Source organism: Protopterus annectens, chromosome 10.part0, assembly GCF_019279795.1.
Source record: "Protopterus annectens isolate FY-2018-M chromosome 10.part0, PAN1.0, whole genome shotgun sequence".
In the NCBI taxonomy this organism is placed as follows: Eukaryota; Metazoa; Chordata; order Ceratodontiformes; family Protopteridae; genus Protopterus; species Protopterus annectens.
Genome location: NC_056744.1, coordinates 1,407,880,824 through 1,407,907,553, shown reverse-complemented (window position 1 = coordinate 1,407,907,553; position 26,730 = coordinate 1,407,880,824). Strand labels below are relative to the sequence as shown.

At 41.3% G+C, this 26,730-nt stretch overlaps 1 protein-coding gene across 1 annotated transcript in view; it reads right to left on the bottom strand.

Moving 5' to 3' along the window:
• LOC122814288 (dynein axonemal intermediate chain 3-like) overlaps positions 1-26,730 on the bottom strand; it is a 948,661-nt gene that overhangs the window by 666,513 nt on the left and 255,418 nt on the right. The window contains exon 4 of the mRNA XM_044086878.1: positions 18,134-18,207. Within this exon, the coding sequence (XP_043942813.1) occupies positions 18,134-18,207 (74 nt within the window). The remainder of the gene's footprint in view (positions 1-18,133; positions 18,208-26,730) is intronic.

Here is a 26,730-nt window from a genome sequence, read left to right as displayed (position 1 = left end):
TAACATACAAGGCCATGTCAAACCCAGATTTGATGAATATGCTTCACCTCAAAAATCTAGATCCATCAGAACCACAAGGCGGGAGACTTAAACCTCGACACGGCTATTAATAGGACGTGCTGGAGGGATAGATTCATCACTCAAAGACTCCCTATGCTGTGGAACAAAATCCCGGTACATGTGAGGCAGAGCACCTCGCTGGCCTCGTTCAAGAGAAATCTTGACCAATGGATGGGAGATCGCAGATATACCCCAGGGATTACCTCAGTGTCACTGCTCGACAGAGGCACAGCAAAATAATGGGTATAGTTCCCCATACTAAAGGGGTGGCATAAGCCACAAAACGATGGGCTAGGCTTGTAAATGCCCTCGGGCAGATAGCCTAGTATGAACCTATGAACCTATGAACCTATAATGTAAAAACTAAAGTTTACACTGAAATTAATAAAAGAATCACACTTTTCTGACTGACTGAAATGCCATCTCACAGTCCAAATCAAAGTAAATTCTTAGCAAAAAATAAACAGTTTCTTTGAGAAAAATAGTTTTTGGTCACATAATTTATAGTGGAAGTTGTTTTAATTGAAGGGAAATGATCTCAAAAGCTCACACGAGGAGCACTCTTCAGTGGTAGGAAAGTCTGAGGGGCTTGGCAAACAGGACGATGATTTTCTCAGGCTCTATTCAGGCTGTCAATGGTCTGGGTGTGTGGTAGACACCCTTATGTTTTGGAAGTTAGCAGGCTATTATATCCTAGGCATGATACAACCCATACAGCTAAAGCAACTGCAACAGTAATCTAATAATGAACATCTGTTCTTATCCTTATCCCATTGAAGGTCCATAATTATGCAGTTGCTCTAGAGCTCCCTACTGTAGGCAGTTGGAGACACTCTTCTTTCCTGAGAATCCTTCTCAAGGTATGAAGGCTCACTTTTGACTGAAACACGATGACAGTCTACACTCAAACTCCAGTCCCCTTGAGACTCTAACATAGCTATCATGATTAAGAAAAGCCTTCCTTTTAAGTAGGAATAAATTATGTAGTCAGTTTTATAATGACCCATTAACCCAATATGAAAGATTTTTTTTCTGTATCTAATACCTGGTTGCTCTTAAAGAAACAACATTATTTACAGTTACATTACATAATGGTATATCAGACGTGACTGAGGTAAAATCTGGCCACAGTAAAGTATTCAAAATTGTTTTACACAAATGCACACTAGTCCTATAAAAGCCACATTAATGACTGTTTATTTTGATCATGACAGCAGGGTCTGCCAGTTTCATCCACAGACAGCCCCCATACTCAACAATTATAGCTACATTGTTCACAGTGTATACCTCCAATGACTAGCTGCTGTTAAAAACAATAAATAATAATAATCATAAAGTAAATAGTAATGTATTTCATGTTTGTTATACATAAACATACAGTAGCCATAGTAATATATTCCAACTTATTTCATACAAATGCTCACCTGTCCTGCAAAGTCCAACTGACTGTTTAAACTCAGCAAACGAAAAAATGGTTAGTTACTTTCATCCATAGAAACTCCCTGCCACCTAGCAGTTATAGGCAATTTGTTGACTGTATACACCTCAGAGGTCTGATTGTGTAATTAATAAATAATGGTCACGGTAATGCATTTTAGCTTTGTTTCACACAAATCCACAGTACCACTGTCAAGCACCACAATAACATCCAGAGTAAGGTATTTCAACTTATTTTTGCACAAACAGTAGCTTACGTATTTCCACTTACTTTACACAAACACAAATTAAATTAATCTTATAAAGCAAGAATGATGAACAAACAAAAACAAGCTGAGACATTTTCATCCATATTCAGCCCTTGAACCCACCAGTTATAGCTACTTTGCTGCCCATGTATATCTAAGAGTCCAAAAGTAATAAAACAAACAAACAATAAATAAAAATAAGAGCCATAAAAATAAACAGTTACTAAACGGCCACTCCTACAATGCAATTTGTTATCAATATCTGGGTGACTGCTAATGTAAAAAGCTTACCTCATGTTACTGTCACAAATCAGGTAGATCATGTGTGGAATGGAGCAGAAAGCCCATAAAATGACTGGGCAGCAGACTTCTCAACTGGAGAAATGTTCCTATTTTCACACCTAATTTACCCCTGCACATGGTGTCCCTATTTGTGGAAGTATGTCCTTATTTTCAGGCTTGATTTAACCCTTCACATAATTTTCTGAATTCTCCCTATCACATATTTCTGAAGCATTGTAGTACACAGAAAACCACATTACATGACTAATATACTAGTGGCAACAATAATTTAAAGAAAGAAAACACACATCTTACATCTCCCATTTTCTGAAGCAAAAATAAACTACCTTGTATGGTAGAATTTTGCATTATAGTTCATTAAAGTCTACAGATTTTACAGTTTCTTTAACAATGTGCTTGTATTTTTCCATCATTTTGTCAATTTCTAGGTTTTAAACATGTTTCTGAGCTGTATGTCATATTCATACTGGAAGCAGGAAGAGTTATGTACTATTTTGTATTCAGATTTTATGCTAATTAGATATCCAGATTTTTTTAGCTTTTGTTCCTATTTTCAATGTCTACAGTTTGAGGTATGTTGGGCAGGTGTACAGCATCTCCCCCGTAGGGCACTGCAACTGCAGCACCTTTGAACACTGGGCACCGTCAGATGTTTATTTAGGCTTTTTTTTACTTATAAATAAGCAGTCAGAAAAATGGCCCTAGATGGCCAACTGGTTTGCTTATGCATAGGGCTGGTCATGTACATATTATTTGGAAAGTACAGTTTTGTACCTACCATAAATGTAGATGTTCGAAGATCCACATTGCTGCAGTCCTGACACTTGGGTAGTCCGCTGTCCCAGTCGGCCCGAATACCAAAGTATAAGGCTGACGTCGGTCAAGGCGCATTAGTCTGACGTCAGGACGTCAGGGTACAAATGCGCATGACCGACGTCATTTCCTCAGTCTTTTCTTGCCCCAGATGTCAGAAGACCCTAAAAAGATAAGGCCAAACCAAAAACAACAACACACCAAACACCCCTGTACCAAATATATGTGCAATATATACAAAGACAGAAAGGTACAATCCCACCCACACAACCACCCCTAAACACAGAGGGGAAGGAGGGAGGGTAAATTGGACTGCAGCAATGTGGATCTTCGAACATCTACATTTATGGTAGGTACAAAACTGTACTATGTTCTTCATCTCACATTGCTGCAGTCCTGACACTTGGGTAGAATCCCAAAGCAGAGGTAAGGGAGGATGGCAAATCACAAAGAAGCAGGAGCTGACAACATGCCCTGTAAAATAGCAGTGGCAAAACCAGCCCTAGATTTAGAGTAGAGAGGAAGGTGGTAATGCTTAGAGAAGGTATGCACTGAACTCCAAGTAGCTGCCTCCAAAATATCCTTAGTTGCCACGCCCTTAGAAATGCTGTTGAAGTGGCAGTAGCCCTAGTGGAATGAGGCCTAATCCCAGCTGGAATCTCCTTGCCATGATGGGAGTAACAGAAAGTAATGCAAAACCCAATCCACTTAGAAATAGTTTGTTTGGACACAGGCTTACCCTGAGAACTCAAAGCAAAAGAAACAAACAACTGCTGAGACTGCCTAAAATCCTTAGTCCTGCTTAAATAATAACGTAATTGCCTGTGTACATCTAAAGTGTGCAAAATCTTTTCCCCTTATTTTGGGGATTTGCATAAAAGGTAGGCAAATGAATAGTTTGGTTTAAAGCCACACTAGAAACCACTTTAGGCATAAAGGAAGGATTAGTACGTAAAGATACCCTATCCTTATGGAAAATCAGGAAAGGCTCAACCGCCATAAGGGCCTGCAATTCAGACACCCTTCTTGCAGAGGTAATGGCTAACAAAAAGCAGTCTTCCATGACAAATATTTCAATTCAGCAGTAGCTGCAGGCTCAAAAGGTTGTAGAGTGAGTTTCTCCAACACAAAATTGAGGTCCCAAGCAGGAGTAGGAGCTCTACGTGGGGGCTTATATTCTTTGCCCCTCTAAGAAATTGCTTGAACAAAGGATGAGAAAACAATGGTGGGTCACAATCATAGTGAGCTGAAATTGCTGCAGCATGAATCTTAATGGAAGAGAAAGACAAACCTTTGTCCAATAACTCAGTAAGATATTGAAGAGCCACACTAAAATTTGGCTCAGAAACATCCAAATCCTTTGCTGCACACCAAAATAAAAATCTCTTCTATTTTCCTGCGTACACTTTCCTTGTACTAGGTCTTCTGGCTTCCATAATCACATTCAAAACTTGTTGAGGAAGCTGAGACCTGCTATGGTTCAAAACAGAATATGCCAGGCTGTTAGATGAAGAGAGTGAAGCTTGACATTGAGTAGATGCCCGTCCTTCTGAGACAATAGGTGTGGAATCAAAGGTAAGGGCCATGGAGGCTTCCTTACCAGACTCCTCAGCAATGGGTACCAGTGCTGCCGAGGCCAATCTGGAGCTATTAAAATCATCCTTGGCTTGTCTTGTCTGACCTTTAGGAGTACCTTTGGGAGGAGAGGCAGAGGTGGAAAGGCATACACATGAAGATTTTTCCAACTGAAAGAAAGAGCATCCACTTTCCAGGCTGTGTGATGAAACCTTTGTGTGCAAAACTTTGGCAGCTGGTGGTTTAGTGGAGAAGCGAACAGATCTATGTCTGGAGTTCCCCATGACACTGTCAATGTCTGAAATACATGAAGATCCAGTTTCCACTCGTGGGGATCCATGATTTGCCTGCTTAACACATCTGCTAAGGAGTTCTGTGCTCCTGGCAGAAACCTTGCTTGAAGATTCAGTTGCAAGCTTAACGCAGTCTCCCACAAAATCATTGCTTGCCTGCATAGAGGATAAGAATGTGTTCCCCTTGTTTGTTGATGTACCACATGACAGTTGTGTTGTCTGTTAGAATCAACACCTGCCCTGGAAGAAGTAAATCCTTGAAAGCCAGTAATGCAAACTGGACTGCTAACATCTCCTTCATGTTGATATGTAGATGCTGCAGTCTGGCAGGCCACTTGTCTTGTATCCACTTTCCATTCAGATGAGCTCCCCAAGCTGTGTCTGAGGCATCTGTCGTTAGAATCTGACTCGCCTCTGGCCGGGTCACAGAGAGTCCCTTGTTTAGGTGACATTCCTGAGCCCACCACAAAAATTCCTTTTGAATGCAAGGTATTATTTGAATGACAGTGTCCAAATCCTGGCAGTGCTGTGTCCATACATTTTTGAGATACCATTGTAGCTTCCTCATATGCAGTTTGGCATTGGGAAGTACCAGAATACAAGATGCCATGAACCCTAAGGCTTGAAGGACTGTCCTTGCAGTCAGCCCGGACCGATGAGATAGTTGATGGAAGTAAAGAGAAAGATTCTTTTGTTTGTCCGGGGTTAAAAAGGCCATCTGGGTTGCTGTATTCAGTCTCACACCCAGAAAGCACATGTCTTGAGAGGGTACTAGACTGGACTTTATTTCGTTCACAGAATACCCTAGGCATCTTAGCACTGCTATCACATATTCCAAATGCTGAAGAAGCACGTCCCTTCCTTGAGCCAGAATCAGGCAATCGTCCAAATAAGGATAGAGTTGTATTCCTTTTAGCCTGAAGAAAGCTATCACTGGAGCCAGAACCTTTGTGAATACTCTGGGCGCAGTAGATAAGCCAAAGGGCAATGCAGAGAACTGATAATGAGAATTCCCAGCTCGAAAACGCAGATACTTCCTGCAAATTAGTCTGATAGGAACATGAAGGTAAGCTTCCTTGAGATCCAAAGTTACCATCCAGTGATCTTTGCCCAGCAGAGGTAAAAGCTGTTGTAACGTCAACATTTTGAACTTGGGAATGTCCAGATAAGTGTTGAGGATAGACAGATCCAAAATTGGTCTCCACGTGTTCCCTTTTTGGTACTAGGAACAGGCGAGAATAAAATCCTAGGCCCCTTTCTGGCACAGGAACCGGCTGAATGGCCCCTATTTGGAGCAACAGAGAAATTTGCTTGTGAGCCTCTTTCCTTTGTTGAGGAGGAATGTCTGGCATGCCTTTGAAAGGAGGCAAGGTATGGAAATAAAACCTGTAACCGTGGTGAATGATATCCAATACCCATCTGTCTTGGGTAATTAAACTCCTGTTTTCTTTGAAAAGTGCCAACCTTCCTCCCAAAGGTGCTGCCAGACGAGAAGATTCTGGCAGCTGAAAAGGCAGGTCATTGGGTCTGTTTACGAAAGGACTGACCCCTGCCCTCACCAGAAGACTGAGCAGGTGAACTCCTGTTCTAGGCCTAAAAGAACCTTGAGCTCTGCCCTACCACGTCTAGACCTACCCTAGACTGGGAATCATAAGCAGGATATGTCCACCCCTTGGTAGGCCAATTTCTACTAAACTTCGGAGGCTGAACCTGCAAAAAATCTTTAACAGTCTGCATAGACTTAGCCTTGTCTTCCATTTTCCTTAGAACTGCTTCCACAGGCGAACCAAACAACACATCAGATTGTAAAGGAGCATCTAAAATCCTTGTCTTCACATGCTCAGCTAAATTCTGATCCCTCAACCAGGCGTGCCTGCGAAGAACCGAACCAGTGGCAGCCACCCTCGAAGAGGCCTGCACAGCATCAAAACCACATTGCAAAGAATGCTTACCCACCTGTTCAGAAACATGAACTAAATCCTGCAACTCTTTACACTCAATACCTTCCGCCAAAGCATCTACCTTAGACTTTAATTGTGAAAGGAGATAATTTTGGTATTTCAACATATGAAACTGGCAATTCAAAGCTCTCATGGCCAAAGTGGAAGAAGTATACACTTTCTTTCCCCATCTATCCAAAGCCCTTGCCTCTTTATCTGGAGGAACAGGATTTTTAACAACAGAAGCCTTAACACCTTTAGGCCCCTGTGAAACAGTTTCTGGGTCTGCCCTAGGACTCTTAAATATGAGCTTCAGGCACCCTATAATATCTATCCGGTTTAACTGGAGCAGGAGGCAAAGAATCAGGGTTCAGAGAAGCCTCTGCAAAACATCCTCCACCACATCTAGAACAGGAGGTATAGCTAAAGGCCTATGCTGGGGTAGAAACAAAAATTCCCTAAGCCTTTTCCTGGAATCAGAGAAATCCTGACCTTCCCATTTAAAATGCTCCCTCATGGAATGAAGAGTCTCTGAAAATGAAAAATCCTCAGGAGGAGAAGCAGAAGGAGTAGAATCATCTACATCAGAATCAGAGTAAGGGAATACTCCTGCAAGTCTTCAGCCGAAGACTCAGAAGCATCCGAACACTGCTCAAAACTCCCAAGCTCAGGTTCCACCCTAGGCCTCTTATCAGGAGGGGGCATAGAACCTCTAATCATTGTAATCAAATCTTCTGCCATCTTAAGCATATGCTTCTTAGTTACAGACCCTGAAGAACTAGGGGTAACACCTGAAACAAAACCTGGCCTGCCCCTGGGAGAAGCCTTGGAAACAGCAGGAGGGCCTAACCACCTTAGGAAGGGAGGGAAGAACAGCTACCTGAGAAGCCCCTTCCGCCTGGCCTACCTCCTGAGAGGTCACATCTTGCAGTAATAAAGTCTCTCCTGGGATTCCAAAGAAATTTCTGGCTGAACCTCTGGCTCCACCGAGCCCTCTAAAGAACCGGCGTCCGGTGCGGATGGTTCTTCCAGCCTAGGCTTTGCTGTTTTGTCCTTGCGCTTTTTGGCCGAAGCGGCCGGAGCATCCGACGGCATTTTATAATTACACCGCTTCCCAAAACTAACCTGGCACAATCTAATCTTCTCTTTATAGTGCGTTTGTTAAATCTAGCACAAGAGCGACAGCCAACAACGTCGTGCTCAGGCCCTAAGCAAGGTATACACAAGGTATGGTAATCCCTATGAGGTATCTGTTTCCCACAAGAAATACAGTTATTCACTTTTTCTGACATCCGGTAAAATACTGAGGCAAGAAAAAACAAAATATTCCCCAACGGGGTACTTAGCCAACTTGGATTCGGTCTGAAACTCCGACTTCGGAAAATCTCAGAACGCCAACCTGCACTTGCAAAACTGCTTCTGCATCGGACCATGCGGCAAAAAAGACTGAGGAAATGACGTCGGTCATGCGCATTTGTACCCTGACGTCCTGACGTCAGACTAATGCGCCTTGACCGACGTCAGCCTTATACTTTGGTATTCGGGCCGACTGGGACAGCGGACTACCCAAGTGTCAGGACTGCAGCAATGTGAGATGAAGAACATCTGGCCACTCCTCATGATTAACTCATAATGCCGCTACACGCTACCCTGTTTCTCAGTAGCTTTTCTCCTCACATCACCTTTTATAAATGCTAGCCAACTAGGGTTAACATAAATCCAGTTATCAAAAAATGTTTCCCCTATACAAAACTAGTACATATCTCCATAAGAAACAGTCTAATATTTGCACAGAATGATAAGCTGAACAACTTTCATGCTTACAGAAATCTGCTAACCTCTTTTGTTGTTTTGTTGTTCAAATTTAATTTCCAAGAAGTAGATAAAAATGTCTCTAGGTCTCTTTTTTTTTTAATTTTCGAAAAATAAGATTCAGATATTGGTGAAACACAATTAGTGTTAGATATATTTTTATCTGGATTGAATTCTGCTTTCAAAACGTATTGTGATTCTTTTCACTTTCAAAGCCGTTTGCAAATATTTATTAAAAAGTGAAACATTTAAGTTTCTCTTCCTATTTACAATATTTGACATAAGTGGGGTACTTGTTTCTGAGCAGTTTAGTGTTTAATTTTTCCTTATCTAGAACTGAAACCGAGTTTTTGAATAGTTACTGGGATTTGGAAAAGCTTACTGTGATGTGGAAGCCTTAGTCCTGTGATTCAGAAAGGCTTCACTATGATATATGCACAGATAACATAGGCAGCTAAAAGCCATCTAGTCTACTGGTCTGTTTTTCTAGCTGCACTGTGCTATTGGTTAGTTCAACAGACTAAAGCACAGAGCATTAAAAGGCCCTCAGTGTTTTCATTGTCTTTGTTTTGACTTTTGAATGAGCTCCTCTCTGACTGGCTGTACAACTGATTCAATGAAAGAGCACACATCAGACTTCTCAAAAGGCAAATCCATGTAAAGAAACAAACATTAAAATGTGGGCTAAAAGTGGAATACTCTGCAAATGCGGAGTAGTTGAGGTATACTCTGTAATCTTACAGTTCAAGATATGTCATGTATCATACTCCAGACCACATATTTTCCATACTATGTTAAAAGATGACCCCAAAGGCAACCAAACAAAGTCTGACTTTATGGATATACAGAAACAACAGAGACAAAAACTACCACTTCCTAATCCTTAAAAGCTTTCTAGGTTGGTCTTTTTAAAGTGCTTTCAAAAGGAATCTTGGTAGGTATTAGTGCAATTGTATGAAACAGCCATTAACAAATCAGACAAATATTATTTTATTTATTTAAGTTTGATGAACGGGGAAGTCCACTGGGCCAAGAAGAGCCTGTTTTCAGTGGAGGCCCAAGGAGAAAAGCTCCACAATAATTGCAAGTTACATTTCACATGTTGCAAAAGGACATAGTTCATGTAGCTAATTAAACATTTACAGATAAGCTCCATGATATTTGCAATTGGCTTGTCACAATGTTACAAAACTGAAAAGACATGATTCAATACAGAAATTTCAACATTTACATAAAGTGAATATTTTTGTTATAAACTCAATTGTAGGTTTAACATTTCAAAATATATAGTTACTAGCCATTAGTAGGTTAGGAAAATATTATGCATGGAGAAGGTAACAGTATATTTGAGACTGGAGAATATAATGCAAGAGATATTAGACAGAAAATTAGTTTTTAGTAGGGAAGGGATTGTTTTGGGTGGTATGAAGTAATAGTAGAGGCAGGTTGATGAGTCAGTGCAAGGGTGAATGGGGGGGTTAAGTTGGAGCATGGCAAGGGCATTCCCATTTGGAAGAAAGATAAGAGAGCAGCTGAGATTTGAACGTTGTATGGTTAGGTAGGTTGTGTAGGTGTGTGGGGACCAAGTTCCACTGTTTAGCTAAGGAGTGGGGCAGCAGTAGATGGCCAGGAGGTCATACAGGTTTGTGGACCTGAAGGAGATTTGTGTTTTTGGATCTGAGTGAGTGGTTGGGAATGTAAGGTTTTAAAGAAGTAGCAAGAGCTGGGTAGTTGGCAGGTTTAAAGATCAGCTTGTGGGCAATGATGAGTTTTGGTAACTGAGGTAGTTGGGTAGTTCAAGTCAGATGAGGGTGAGGAGGAAGTGGCAGTGGTAGTATGTTTTTTTAATTGGTTGCAAATTTGGAGATTTTATGGTAGCAGGATTCAAGTTTGGACCGAAGGCCAAGATGGATGTTGGTGAAAAGAGGGGCACCATACATACGGGAGGGCAGTAGGAAGGTGGATGCAAGAGTTTGATGGGTAGAGGGGCTTAGGAAGTGGTTGTGCCTGTAGAGGAGACCTAACTTTTGGTGGATTTTCTTGATTGTGGAGTGGATGTGGGTGTCAAATTTTAGTTCTTCATCAATAATGATGCCAAGAAGCTTGGTGTTAGGAACAATTTAAAGGAGGGTGTTGTTTTGGCTCTGTATGGTGAATGTGGATTTGTCAATGGAGTTTTGGTAGGGGAAAAAAACATTAGTTTGGTTTTATTTGCATTTAGTGCCAGATGGTTAGACTGCATCCAGGACCAATCAGTATGCTTTAAGCATTAATAGAAAGTTAGAGGGTTGAAAGAGGAGAAGTTGCGGGTTTGGATGTAGTGGTGGTGTTTATGCAGTGGAGAGTGGAGATGGGAGATGGTCAGCGAAGACTGTTAGGTGATCGCTGAGAGGATCTGGTAATGTTTCGGCTTTGGTGATAAGGTTTGGGTGAGCTGTTAGGATCCAGTCAATGATGGTACCATCTTTATTTGGTCTTGTTGGAGATTGTATTAATTGGGAGAAGTAGTACAGGTTGATTGTGTGGGACGGGGCTTCAGAGTTAATAGTATTCCAGTTGATGTTGGTATCACCGAGTATATAGGTTTCATTTTTTTATATTAGAGGACAACCAGGATAGGATGTTTTCAAGCGTTTTGATATTATCACCAGGGGGAATATAGAGGGCAGCGATACATATGGACTTATTTTTGTTTATTTTTGCTAAACCTATTATAAGTTCAGCATTGGCAAAGGTTGGTATTTTATTGGTATGGGAGGTGGGGTAGATTATTGCTACTCCACCTCCTTTTTTGTGAGCTCTGCCATTGCAAATGATTTGGAAACCTGGTGGTAGGATTTTGCTATCTTTTATATAGGTTTTCAGCCAGGTTTCAGAAATGGCGGTAATGTCAGGGTGGTTATGGGAGAGCCAGGCATGGATGTTAGGGATTTTGTTTTTTTGGATTTGTGCATTAAGTGTTGTAAGGTGAATTGACTTTGAGTTTGTGGGTTGAGTGGAAGGTTTGGTGAGATTGATGTTAGAGATGGGTCCAGGGTTGGGGTAGAGGTTGCTAGCTACTGAGAGAGAGATGTGGTGGAGTAGAAGAGTGAGGCAGTGTGTTGGGCAAGGGTAGCTTGGGTTGTGTGAGAGTAGTGATTTTCTGGTACCACAGTTAAAAGGGGAGTACGGGGGGGTTGGGTTGGGAGCAGTTTTGGTTTGAAGAAATAGACTGGATTACAGGTAAAGAGTTCATGTGAGATGGATGAGTAGGATGGGAAGTGAGGTTAATGTTAAGATGTAGTGGAGTGTGTGTGAGAGTTATGATAAGGTTTGGGAAAAAGTGTGAGATTGGTAAGAGAAGAGAGCGAGATTAGTAGGGCAAATAGGGTTATAGAGAGAGATGTTATGTACAGCATTGTAGGAGGGGTGGATGTTTGGAGTGATGTAGATCTACAGGTGGGTGGGGTTTGGCTTAGGTGTGTTGTGATTGGAGAGGTGTTAGGGGGAGGAGTCAGGGGATATATAAAAGTACAGGTAGTGGGGGTGGGTGAAATTTGGGGGCAGGGTAGGGGAGTGGAGTGAGCCTGAAGGTCGAACAGAGTGTGTTACACCTTCCGGGAGGAGCAGCAGTAGCCAAACAGAAAACAATCAGTGAGAAGGTTAGCAACTACAGAAATAGGACAGCCTATCATTTTGGTTTGAATGTTACCTTTCTGTTTTTATTATTTATGCACCAATGGGGAGCTGCAGTTCACTGAGAAGTAGGAAAATAATGTAGTTATGCCAGGAGTTTTAGAAAGGGACATGCAGTAAGTGCACACTACTGAGGGATGCCCGTGGGACAGACAGAAATAGAGTGTGGTCAGGCAGAGGTTTTTAGTATTTTAAATCTATCACAATGCTGTTGAAGCGTCTACACATGTTCTGATATTAATAACTTTTTCAGACCTCTGTGGCACCACTATATGAACTGTTACACTAAAATTAATTTTGCATGAAAGTTTGATATTATATACAATAAAATAATTCTACTTAATGATTCAAAAGGACTGCAGTATTCCTGGAGGCATTTCCTTTGAAGTGGTCTGTCAGCTGTAAATTTCCCGGAACAGTGCAACAGCTGTTTAATTAGACTTTGCTTCTAGAAACTGACATGAGAAAAACGTCTGCTTACTTTGGGTCCTCAGCAAAAAATTTTCTACCAGATTCAACTTGACCCAGGAAGGGGACTGAAAACATGCAACAGATACATATATGACTAAAGATACTCAATCATTTGCTTTTCCTCATGCACTAATAATACAATATGAGAGATGCAAATGAAAAGATATCAGACAAATAATACAACTTGTAATGATAATGCCTGACAGGAAGGGATTACCAGGAAATAATGGACTGTCCAGGGGTGCTGTGAGGCCCTTCACCACAGGTCCATTACTTCCTTGCAATGCCCATTAGAGATACCATTACTCCACTTAGAAAATGGGCTATTTGTTACATTATTCTTTTTCTGTTTTATCATTAGAACACATTTTTATACATTTTTAATATAAAAATAACTTCTTACAGTTGGTATGAAGTATATAATTGTTGTCTGAGGAAGTATTTTAAATCCAGAATATAAGTTATGTAAGTGTTAGTATTCAGTAATGTCTGTACATACACACACAAATAAGGATCCAAGTTCATACACATGCAGCTCCCTCACACACAGATGAGGTAGAGAGAGAGTGTCTCTAACACATATACATAAACTCAGATATAGAGACACAGACACAAAAACTCTCACTTATACATGGAAATGCGTGTGCGCACATGCTTGCACACACATACACAAATATGTGCCCAGCAATTACAACAACTTTATTAAGTACATCTCAGATGTTTTATTATGATTAAATAAGTGAAGAAATACATGAGTAATATTTTTACATTATTTTAATCAGGTATGGTATATACATGGCAAAGCACTACAACTCCCCATAAACACATACAAACATAGACAAATCATGACAGCTCAGATGTCTGACTGTGATCAAACAAATGATTTAATATATAAATAATAGCCACCATAATGTATTGCAAGACATGTACACACTAATAAACACACACACACGTCTGTACAACTACTGCTGTAGTTACTTGCTTTAGAATTGTTTTACCCTGCTCACTAATCACAGCCTTTTACAGCTGGATCTAGTGAGGAGAAAATAAATGGCAGAATCCTGTAGCTGATGCTGCTGTAGTTACTTGTTAGCTATGTTATTTTTTATTTATTTTTATTTTATTTTCCCTAGAAGACCAGATGGCATAATGGTTAAGGTCTTTGCCTTCCATGCACAAGGTTCGATCCTGACCTCAGACCAATGCCTGTTTGGTGTTTGCATGTTCCTCCTGTGTCTCTGTGGGGCTCCTCCCACTTTTGAAAAACATGCTGAAGGTTTCCATTTCATACTCACCAATGAATGGAGCTCTGGGCAGCAGCACAGACTCTACATGGTGCCCTACAGGGAGACAGGGGGAAGAGATGTACAGACCAACCACTTTACGCATCTACTGTGGTGCTCAGTATCCTCAAGATAGGAAAGAAACAGATCACAGACTGCATACCATGGCAGGGCTAGACACTTGGTGCCAAATATGGCTCTAGGTGATCCAGTCATGTTGACTAATGTCGCTGAAATGGGCATGGGAAATTACCAGTGATAAGTGAGTTGAGGACCCTGCCTACTCTGCCCTAAGACAAGGACCCATGCCAATGGTTCGAGGCATGGGTCAATAAGCTACTAGCTGGCTGATGTCTAGTTGCCCACCTTAGGTTACCTGGGATAGCTCTGTTGCGCAAAAGTTGGACATAAAATCAATCAACTTGCTGAATTTGAACTGAGGATTGCTACACTTAATGTTGGTTCACTGACAGGACACAACTTGAAAGTGAATGACATGATGATACAGAGGAGGCTGGACATCCTATAGGTTCATAGGTGTGTACTAGGCCAATGGCCCTGCAGCCTTTACAAGCCTAGCCCCAGAAAACTGCCCAGGCACCGTGCCACCCGATGTTATTTCACAGTGCCCCTATCCAGTAGGGCAAATGGAGTGATCCCTAGAGTGAACTTTCTGTTACCCATCCACTCGCAAAGATTTCTCTTGAAAATGGCCCTCCAAGATACAAGATGGAAGAGGACTGCAGCAAAGTCACTTGGCTTGGGATCCAGAGTCTACTACTCAGAAGAAGAACAGGCTAGAAATGGTGTGGGAAATGTGGTGAGTGACAGGCTTCAGAAGGCAGTGAAGGATATCATTAGAATTAGTGACAGACTCATTACAATCAGACTCCAGTGTAATGATAGGGCAGTATTCATAATCTCAGCCTATGCCTCTCAGGAGGGTTGTAACAGTGAGGAAAAAAGTGCATTCAGACAGCAGATGCAAGACCTACTAGATAAAGCAGGACAACATAAATTGATGTTGATAATGGGTGGCTTGAATATACATATCGAGACAGACAGAACAGGATATGAGGACTGCCTGGGTCCCCATGGGTGGGGCAACATGAATAAAGAAGGAGAAGCCATTCCAGATTTCTGTCTAGAAAATGCCTTGACAGTAGCCATTACATGGTTCAGAAAGAGAGACAGTCACAAGATCACATACAAGAGTTGCCAACATGCAACTCAGTTAGACTTCCTCCTAGTATGGAAAGGGAAATGGGACAGAATCAATGATTGCAAAGTCATACTTGCTGAAACAGTTGGGCCACAGCATAAACCCCTGGCTGCTACAATCAGCTGCAAGCAATGGTCATAGAAGGCTCTAAGGTCAACAGAGACCAAACTGAAGACCTGGACGTTGACTGGAGAGAAAGTACACCAGTTCAAGGAATTACTCAGAGCTCTAGCATCCCAAGAAGAGAAGGAAATAGGTGGAGTTGAAGAAGAATGGCAGCGCCTCAAAACAGCATGTGTGAGAACTGCAGAACTGACATGTGGCCGATCCGGGTGTGGAAATAATGTACATAAGGAAAGCTGGTTGTGGAATTCAGAAGTCCAGGAAGTCATCAAAAGAAAGAAAGAGTGCAGGAAAAAGGGGCGATAGAAAAGAATAATCAGGCGATGGAGGAATACTAGTTGGCTAGCAAAGAAGCTACAAAAGCAGTTGCAATAGAAAACAACAGGGCATCAGGGACACTCTACCAGCTTCTGGAAAGTGACTCACTAAGTGGCACAAAGAAACTATATCAGGTTGCAAGGCAAAGACAGAAAGATAAAGAACATAGTCAGACATCCTTCATAAGGAATGCTTGCAACAACCTGCTCACCAGTGCACAGGACATTACAGGTAGGGGGAAGGAGTACTTCCAGCAGTTTCTGAATGATTGCCCCAGACACAACTTACAATGGGAGAAGAGAAGCCCACTCTAAAAGAAGTAAGAATAGCACTAAGTAAAATGAAGTCAGGGAAATCAGCAGGCTCAGATGAGGTCACAGCACATATCATAAAGATGCTGTTTGAGATAGGGGAGAAATGGCTCTTAAGGAGGGAAAGGCATATCCCGGATGACTGGAGAATAAGCATACTTGTGCCAGTGTACAAGAACAAAGAGGATATCCACAACTGTGAGCAGTACAGAGGCATCAAACTCCTGTCACATTGCATGAACGTTCTGGAGAGGATGAGTGATAAACGGATACACACAGTAGTAGAATGTAAGATGGGAGATGAGCAGTTAGGATTCAGATCAGGATGCAGCATAACTGACCCAGTGTTTGCAGTGAGACAGTTAGTTCAGAAGAAGCTAGAGATGAGAAAAGAGTCCAACTGGGCATTCTTAGACTTGGAGAAAACATATGACAAGGTCTCAAGAAAGTTGATTTGGGCAGTACTGCTGTGGTTTGAAGTCCTAGAAATACTTGCAGAATTAGTGCATGCTATGTACAAGGAACCAATGGCTCAAGTATGAACAGTGTTCGGTCTCACAGAGGGGTTCCCAGTGGGAGTGGGAGGGCATCAGAGTTCAGCTCTGAGCCTGCTGCTGTTCATACTGGTGATGGACTACATTAGCAAACAGGTTGGTGGGGATAGATCAACAAAATTGCTGTAAGCAGATGATGTGGCATAACAGACTATGAGCAAGAACTTCAGCAAAGGGTAGGGAAATGGAATGCAAAATTGAAGGCACATGTGATGAAGCACAGCTAAGACATGGTAATGGCAGGAAATTGGGCAAATCAGAAGAAGCAGAGAATTGAGATACAAGGAAATATAGTGGAACATGTTAATAGCTTCAGGTGTCTAGGAGGGGTGGTTGGCAAAAAGGGAAGTCTAAATGAAGAGGTCACAGCTTGAATAAGAGTCTCCACTGTAGTGTACGACAGAAGAATGCCAAGGAAGCTGAAAAGTAAGGTCTACAAGACAGTGGTAAGACCAGTACTACTGTATTGTATACAAACCTGGGAAGTAAAGGCAGAGCAGATGAGGAAGCTAGAGGTGATGGAAATGAAGTGCCTCAGAAAGGTGGTATGATGCACAATGTGGGACAGATGAAGAAATAAGGACATAGCAGAAGCCGAAGTAGCTCCAACTGCAGAAATGATTAATGAGACCAGATTATAGTGGTTGAGACATGTGCAGAAAAACAGAAGACAATCTGGTGAAGAAGATTTGGGACAGACAGGAAGAAGGTAAGAGGAAACTAGGATGTCCAGCAAAGAGTTGAATGGATTGTGTGACAGATCTGCAACAGTCAGTCATAAGTGTCAAAGAAGGCAGGAGTGTGGCATTGAATCGAGAGAGATGGCAATGGGGGCTGATGATAATTTTATTTTCCCTACTTGCTAGCAGTGTTTTTTTGAGAGATGTGGTTAGTAAGGGAAAAGGAAATGGTAGCTCCAGTAAAGGATTACAATCTCAGTGCAAAGATTTCATGCTGGTATATGTGCTTTTTGTTTTACTGGGCTCTCCCTGTACATTCATTTCCCTCCTTTGAAATGCTGACTCTCCAGTGGGGATTGCTTATTCACCAGGCCCATTTTTCTTCTAAGTAGTAAATGACTGAGTCTTAGAAAAAAAATCGGCCTGGAGAAATAAGCAATCCCCACTGGAGAGTCAGCATTTTTCTAAGTAGTAAATGACTAAGTCTGAAGCCGCTGTGGTGCAGCGGTAGCATTGTTGCCTCACAGCAAGAGGTTCTCTTGTTCGATTCTCAGCTGGAGTGCCTTCTGTGTGGAGTCTGCATGTCCTCCCCACGGTCGAGTGGCGTTCGAAAGACATGCATGAATGGGTGTGCCTTCACTGAAGGTTGGGCGTCGGGCTGGCAACTCGGCACCATAAAAATCTACTGCCAATCATTAGCGCACCGGAGTTCCGCTGTGGCGACCCCTAACCGGCAAAAGCCAAAAAGACAAACAACAAGTAAATGACTGAGTCTACTATGATACGATATACGTATACATTATTACAATAAAAAACACAGTCTTTTTTCTTTCTCTCTCTCTCTCTTTCTCCTTCTCCCTGAGTAATTACTGCTAGATGTCTCCTCTGCCTGACATAACTGACAAATCTCTATGGATTCATAAGGGCATCATTTTAAGCAATGAATATAATGACACATTCAGTTAAAAGCTACATCAGAGTTACCAATAATTTTCAATAAACCATAAAACATTACCCATCGGGAGAACAAGTGACAAGCTGCACACAGATGCCATTTTTGTTTTCATGAGGTATTCCCATTCTTGACACCTATAAACAAAATAAAAATAAAGCCCACTATTATGAAATATAATTATATGATTATAATGGCTATATGGTTAGGTTATATTAATGTACTTTTATGTTCCATTGCAAATGCACTTAAATTGTTGTACTGATAAAGCAGTCACTATCCACATCAAATATGAGAAATTTAAAAACAACCCCCTATGGAGGGATACCCATATAAATAAAATATAAATAAAGTATATAACAAGAAGAAACTGCTTAATGCAGTATTACTGACAGGCTTGTAAATCTAAATATATATATATATATATATATATATATATATACACACACACACACACACACACACATATATATATATATATATATATATATATATATATATAAAATATATATAGTTCCCTATTATATCATCGAAGATGCAAAATGTCGAATGCGTCTTCATCGAACTGAAAACAACGAAAATCTAAAACAGCGAAAGGGCATATAAGTGATTTCTTTCCCTAGGCAAGAAATTGCTTGGCCACGTCCGTTACTTTGCCGTTTTCCCCACTATAGTGCAATGTCGGAGTTAATATATTTAGTTGGGGGTGTGTGGGGGGCACAGCTGCCCACTTTTGTTTGTAGTGTTGTTTTTTTTTTTTTTTATATTGGGCCAAGCAATTTCTTTCACAGGGAAAGAAATGGTTTATATGCCCTTTTGCTCTTTTAAATATTCGTTGTTTTCAGTTCGATGAAGACGCATTCAAGATTTTGCGTCTTCGATGATATAATAGGGACCCTATATATATATATATATATATATATATATATATATATATATATATATATATATATAGATATACAGAGATATAGATAAATAAGGGTCTATATTAGAACACGGAATGTTCAAAATTTCGAGTGTTCTAATATCGACCCGTTTTCAGTGAACGCTGAAAATATAAAAGAAACAGAAAACCGAATTTTTTCCTAGGGAAAGAATTTGGCTGTCCATTTATGTTGCTTCGGTATTTTCAGCGCTGTGGTGGAAAGTTACGGGTCGGGTTCAGGTATGTGTGCGATTGTGTGGAAGTGAGGGTTAGGGTGGGTTAGGTGAGTTAGGGTTAGGGCACAGGTCAGGTAAGTGCGCGACTGCGTGGACGTGAGGGTTAGGGTGGGGTAGGTGAGTTAGGGTTAGGGCGCGGGTGAGGTGACTGTGCGATAGTGACGGACCTTAGGGTTAGGGTTTGGGTTAAGGTAAGTGGATAGTTAGTGGTGTGTTTATAGTTTAGTGTAGGGTTAGATGTAAGAGTTTAGGTTATGCATGTGGATTGCTGTTTGTTTGGTTTGCTTGTGTTGTGTGTATGTGTTTTGGAACAGTGAATTTTTTCCCTAGGAAAAAATTTTCTGTTCTGTATGTTTGATGTTTTAAATTTCCGATTCATAGGGTTCGATATTAAAACACTCGTAATTTTGAACGTTCGATGTTCTAATATAGACCCGATATATATATATATATATATATATATATATATATATATACACATGGGTCTATATCAGTTCAGCAAAATGGCTGAAGTTCGACCACCATATGTTTGAACTTCTAACCATGAAGTACAAAAACATCAAAGTCTTAGTGTTCCAAGAAACACACACACAACACAAGCACACCAAAAAAACAGCAATCCACACACAAACACTTAAAATCCTACATCTAAACGCTACACTAAACTGTACATACACTATCTATCCACTTACCTTAACCCAAACCCTAACCCTAAGGTCCATCACTATCGCACACTCACCTGACCCGCGCCCTAAGACTAACTCACCTATCCTGCCCTAACCCTAAAGTCTGTCACTATCGCACACCCATCTCATCCGTGCCCTAACCCTAACTCACCTAACCTGTGCCCTAACCCTAACGTCCACACAATCGCACACTTACCTGAACCCGACCCGTAACTTCCCACCACAGTCCTGATAATCACAAAGCCACAGAAACGGTCCACCAAATTCTTTCCCTGGGAAAGAATTTGGTGTTCTGTGCTAGTACGCTTCTTCAGATCTTAACATCTACATTTTGAAAGCCACTTTTATATAAGAACTCACATTCAGAAGTAATAAAGCGCTCATCTGTTTCTCTTTTTCATTTTTGTTTTAATAAATGAATTGGACTTTTACACAGCAATATTTTTTCGTGGTGGTTTTCACTCGTGTATGATTTTTATATTTATTTAGTTTGTTCTTGACGAGTGAACCTTTGGATTTATAGCAGCATCTAATTTCATTAGTTATCTCCATTAAAACCAAAGTAGTCTTAAATCCCTTTTACGATTATCTTATCAGACCCATTACTGAGTATAATGCACCTTTAGACATATAGTTTTCTAAACACATCACTCAACTTGAGAGACTTCAGAGATTCATAACTAAAAATATCAGTGGCCTTAATCAGCACAGACTAGCAGCCCTCTCTCTATACTCAGTTTTTCACAGACTCCTCAGTAGAGATCTTTGTCTAGCCTTTCAATCAATGTAAGATCCAAGACCTCTTTGACCTCCTATTCCTTCACAGAACAAATGGTACAACAAATCTCCATATAAGGAACTAAATATTTATTAACAGATAAATTAGACAGGCTGGCAGTATAACTTCATATCCCAATGTACCGGTTACATCTGGAACAAATTGCCACTACATGTCAAGCAGCCTTGCCACTTTCAAGGTAAACCTAAATAATTGGATAGGCAGGCTCAAACTCCCCCTGGTGTATCTTATATTGCCCTTCTTGAGGCTGGATGGAATTGTTGAATTGAGGTTCTTGGCTAGTCTTGTAATTGACTATACACTGATTGCCTAATGCTTACCTATGAATCTATAAAGGTATTAAAAAAGTTGTACACTTCCAATTCAACTGTTGTCTGTTCATACTCTTCCTTCTCTCTAAAATTCAACATGTACTTCAGGCTAACAATGGCACAGACACTAAACTGTTTACAGTAGCAAATCATGTTGTAACCTCTCCCAAAAAGTGTAACTTTGTTAGCACCATATTTCTCAAAAGTCAAAAACGTTTTTGATGCAGATTGATAATTCCCTCTCCAGAAGAGACTGAGGTATGAGAGTGTTGACCCAAAGAGGTTTGGTACAATTTCAGTGTAAAAATATGCAATGTAACAGTCGGACTAAGATTCATAGACATGTACTGCATTTATTACTGCAAATTAGTGCAGGCAACAGCAATGCTTGTAGTTTGGGTGATTCTAAGACACATACAGCACAGCTGTACTGTGTAAGGATCAAAACAGCACATTATAAAGTGCCTGCTAACAAGTGTATAACAACATGGAAATGAAGAACTTCATGTAAATGAGTTACATGGATTAAACAAATGATTACACCCAAAATTGTGGAATGATTCAGACATGCATAAAATACATGTGTTATGCCATGGGGCATAGCCAATGTGAAAACTGAGATTTTTCAATATACATGACAGAATCAATGCTAGGAGAAGCAGCAGTAGCACATCAGCGTGTGTTAGCAGTTACCACCTGAGCCAGTACCCAGGAAAGTAAAGAAAGCACCTAAATAACAGCAACTCACAGATTAGCAGAGTGTGTACTTTTTCCATTTGGATATAGAGAGTGTAAGGGACCCAGTCAAACTTTGGTGCCCACAAGCAGAATTTAGAGAGATGCATGGTATGCCAATTGCTGTGGATACCAAGGTATGGGCACATTTTAATTTTCTTAGCCAGAGGAACCATTCAGTGACCAAAGGGTACACATTCGGAATATTGCATTTGCCTGCCAGCCACACACATCCTAAATAAGCTCCATATCATTGTGCTACAGCATATGGAAGAGCATATCTGTTTCTTCAGGACTGCATAGGACAGAACCAGCATCATCCAATGCTTTTTACAAGATATCAGATTTCTTAGAGGTGCTTAGAGCCACAGACTGCACACATATTATCATCAAAGCTCCTCCTTTTCCACTAGGCCTAAAATACATTAACAAACGGCTTCCATTGCTTGAACTACCAGATGATTTGTAATGATCATTGCGTTATTTACCACCCAATCAGTTGTAATGGTATAAACATCTGGGACTTATCTGACCTACATCAATGGATCCTCTGACAGAACATTCCTCAGAGTTTTCTGGTCGAAAGATTTACACACATGCTTTATAGACAGTGCTGTACACATGGACCATAGAAGGAGGGAGCAGCCTACATATAAGATGTTGCTTTTTGTATGCTATAGGTGATGACTGATATGTCCTAAAGTCTTGGCTGATGACTACATCACAACCTACAAATTATGCAGGAAATGGCCTATAATGCAGCCCATGAAGATACTTGAAATATGGTGCAGCAAGTGTGTTAAGCTTATGGAAGGGATGCATTTGATGTCTAGACACCTTAGAAGGTGCACTGCAACACTATACATATAGCTTAAGCAATATTTTTTCCAGTGTTGAATAATTTATTCCAACTTAAACAGCATTACAAAACAATAGTGCATTCCCCATGCATGATCCACACCAGAGCAGTAATGGACAAACAATTTATCTTAATTTTTAGATGTATGTCTCCTGGTCTTTACTCCAGTAAGATTTTTTTTTGTGTGTGCCATGCTGAACAACAAGGTCTTGTACAACAGAGGGAGCAGTGAGTGAAATACTAAGTAAGGAGAGGAACGCAAAGCAAAAGGTCCTTAGATGAGGCACAGGGAAGTGCAGTGCAGGCATAGCAAATAAACAATACCTGGCCCACAACTTTGTCATAGTCCATGTTGGTCTGAATGACGTACCTCACTGGACTACATGAAAAGAGCTATTACTGAGCTTTCAGATTATGTGTCACAGGGAGGCGTAAGCATAGCCATAACCAGCATTTTACCTTCTTGAAGGATGATGCCACAATACAAACAGAAAATGATCGACTTTAACAACTGGTTTAGCTTCTGGTGTCAGTCCATGGGATCTTATATCTGTCAGCCTGGGAAGACATGGTCAACAAGCCACTCTGCTTTGCCGGAGATGGTCTGCACCTGTCTCCTCTAAGCATTCAGATACTGGCAAAGGCATTAGCCATCCCTATTGTGCCTTTTTTAGGCAGTGTAAAAATAACCAACAGCCCAACATAACAAAATCCTCTCCAGAAAAAAAAGGTTACTGCTGCTTAATGCTAGGAGTCTAAACAAGAAACTGTACTCCCTGGAAGCACTCTTCACTTTGGAATATGCTGACATCTGTGCAGTCACTGAGATATGGTTCAAAGGTGCAGAAATCACCCCGGCCATACAGGGCTATAATGCCTTCCATACATTCATACCATAAAGTGAGTGTGAAAGAACCAAAGGAGGAGATGCATCCATCTTCATTAAGGATAAGTACACCTCGCTACTGGTCAAACTGTATGACTCTTTTGAACTACTCCATGTCCAATTAACTACAGGCAAAACCCTCTACCACATCACAGCTAGCTATAGGTCCCCCATCATGAAATAGGAAAAGCATACCTGGAGTCACTTGCCATACAGCCCAACACCTTACTCATGGGTGATTTTAATTATCCTACCACTACTTGGGAAACATATACGACCACAATCATGCTGGCTCAGAGGTTCTTGGACTTTGTTAATGCAAATGCTCTGGAACAGCTAGTCAACACACCCACAAGAGGCTTAAATGCACTGGACATACTACTCGCTAACATGGACAGCACTGCACCCCCCCCCCCCCATTTGATGTCCTCCCTGGTAAGACTGGACCATAAAACAGTCTCATCAATGTAATTATAAGACCAGATACAGTATCAAGCTCAAAAATCCAACTACTTCCTACTAAGTGGTGGCATAAGAAATTTCAAAGCCCCCTCAAATGCAGATAACATGGACTCCTACACAGAGGTGTACACCAATGCCCTGTATAACCACTTAAGCAGTTGTATAGAGTCAGCTGTACCTGACTGGATTAAACCAGGTCTTGCCAAGAAAACAAACCACCCTGGTAGACCCCTAGTATAAACAGACTATACAACAAGAGAAATAAACTAATGCCCAAGAACAAGAAGGAACTGGCTCAGCAGAGAAGAAATCCCTATCTAGCTTAAACAACCAAATTACATATCTTGTCAAGTTCTCCGAAGCTAATTACAAAGCAAACATCACCTCCCTAGCTAAGGATACCCAACTTGCTACCTGACAGATTTGGAGCAAACTTCACCCCCCCCCCGTCCCAACCAGTCATCCCCCAAAGTAAACCTGCCACCATTCCTCAGCCTGTTATCTCAAAAGAGCAGGTCATCGCAGTGCTCTCCAAGGCCAAAAACACGGCATCAATGAGACCACACAACATCACAGGCTACGTCTTAAACAACTTAAAACATGATCTAGCAGACCCACTTGGATATCTCTTTAAATACAGCCTGCAAACTGGCTATGTTCTGGAGAAATAGAGGACAGCAACAGTAATCCGTCTACATAAAGGAGAACCATCAACCAACCCTGGGAATTATAGGCCCATAAGCTTGACTAGCCTCATCTGCAAGGTCATGGAAAGAATTATGGACCTTATTAACAAAGACATAGGTAATCTCCAAATTTTGGACACAACCCAGTTTGCATTTGCTAAGGGTAGATCATGCCTGTTAAACATCGTTGACTTCTTTGAGAAAGTCACCAAGGCCCTGGACGAGGGAAAGACAGTGCATAACACCTATCTTGACCTAGCCAAGGCATTTGACACAATCCCCCACTCAGGTATTATAGAGAAACTCTCCCAGTTGGGAGCTAACCCCTACATTTTCATATGGTCAGCCAAATGGCTCACCGACATGACACATACTGTCAAAGTGGTTGACTTTACCTCTAGCAAAAGACCAGTAACCAGTGGCGTACCACAGGGTTCCGTGTTGGGCCCTTACTGTTCAGAATTTATTTCTCAGAAGTCCAGGCAAACATGGACTGCCTGTGGTTGACTAAGTTCACTAACGATTGCAAATTGGGAGCAATTATTGAGTCCCCAAACTATGTTAATATACTGCAGACAGGGTTAAAGCAGACAAATGATTGGTGCCAAAGCCACAGATTAAAGCTAAATGCAAAAAATGTATTATTATTCCCTTTAGGAAAGCTGACATCCCTGCTAATTACATTATAGACAGTACCCCCTAAGTGCAGACCCAGTGGGATGTAATCTAGTTACTCAGGTTGATAGCAAGCTGAACTTTGACCACCACATATACACAGTAGTAAGGAAGTCCTTCTATGTGGCACATCTCATAAGTAAAGGCATCACATCTACATCTAAGAATGTTATAATTTCATCATACTCAGTCCTCATCAGACCAATAATTAAGTAGAATGCTCTTTTTTGCATGTACCTCACCAGACACATGCAACACCTGGAGCGACCACAGAGGTTTCTCACCAAGAAATTACACGGTACACAAAACAAGTCTTACATGGAAAGATTGAAATCCTTGTCACTGTATTCTGTCTCTTATAGGTTGCTAAGGGGTGACCTGTGTATGGTTTACAAGGCAGTCTCTGACCCAGCCCTGATGGAAATGCTACACATTTGTAAGTCAAACTGCACGAGGGTCACTCACTCTAAGGACCTTAACCTAGCCTGTGACATGAACAGGTCAAGCTAGAGAGATAGCTACATCTCCTAGAGACTGCCACTTCTCTGGAACAAGCTTCCAGTTCACGTGAAACACAACCCCCGATTCACGTGAAACACAGCCCCTCCCAGACCCTCTTCAAATGCAGCCTAGATCAATGGACAGGTGACAATTCACTCCTGTGGTGGCACCCATGTCCCTCCTGGACAGAGTAAGTTGTTATTAACTACCATAGACCCTTACCTCTGCAAACTTCACTCACCTAACCAACAAAACTTAGGGAAACCTGGGATAAATATGGCTAGGCTTATAAGGGCTCTAGGGCCGTTAGCCTAGTAACTTCCTATGAACTATGGGTCGTGACGCATACAACACAGAATACAATGATGCATTTGTTATCACACATAGTGTAAGGCAGTGCATAGACTAGGTATGCTGTAAGTCAGACATAATCCATACTGATTAGGGCATAGGCAGGGCACAGCCATCATCACTTGCACTGGTGGAGGAAAGAGTGACAGGTGACTGTAACAGTATGACAGGGAGTAGAGCCATGGCAGGTGAACTCAGCAGCTATGTACTCTACGAATTTGTGGGGAGATAGGGATCACATCTTCCAATGCTGGGTTCAAACCACTAAGATATGACCATTGACAGTGTCCACCGTGTTGTCTTGCAATGTCTGGGATTGAAACAGTCCATGGCAGAGAAGTTGCAGAACAATAGAATTCATGCACCCAGCTAGGGCATACTGTGTGTTGATCCTAGTGATCACACAGCTTTTCCCCCACTTACATATTTTAGCCATGGCCACATCACCCCTCCCCCCAACACGCACTTTTGCACAGCTGTTTAACAACCTTAGCAAGTGATATGCACAGTGTATCCCCTCATTTTAAGCTTCTAAAGATCTTCATGGA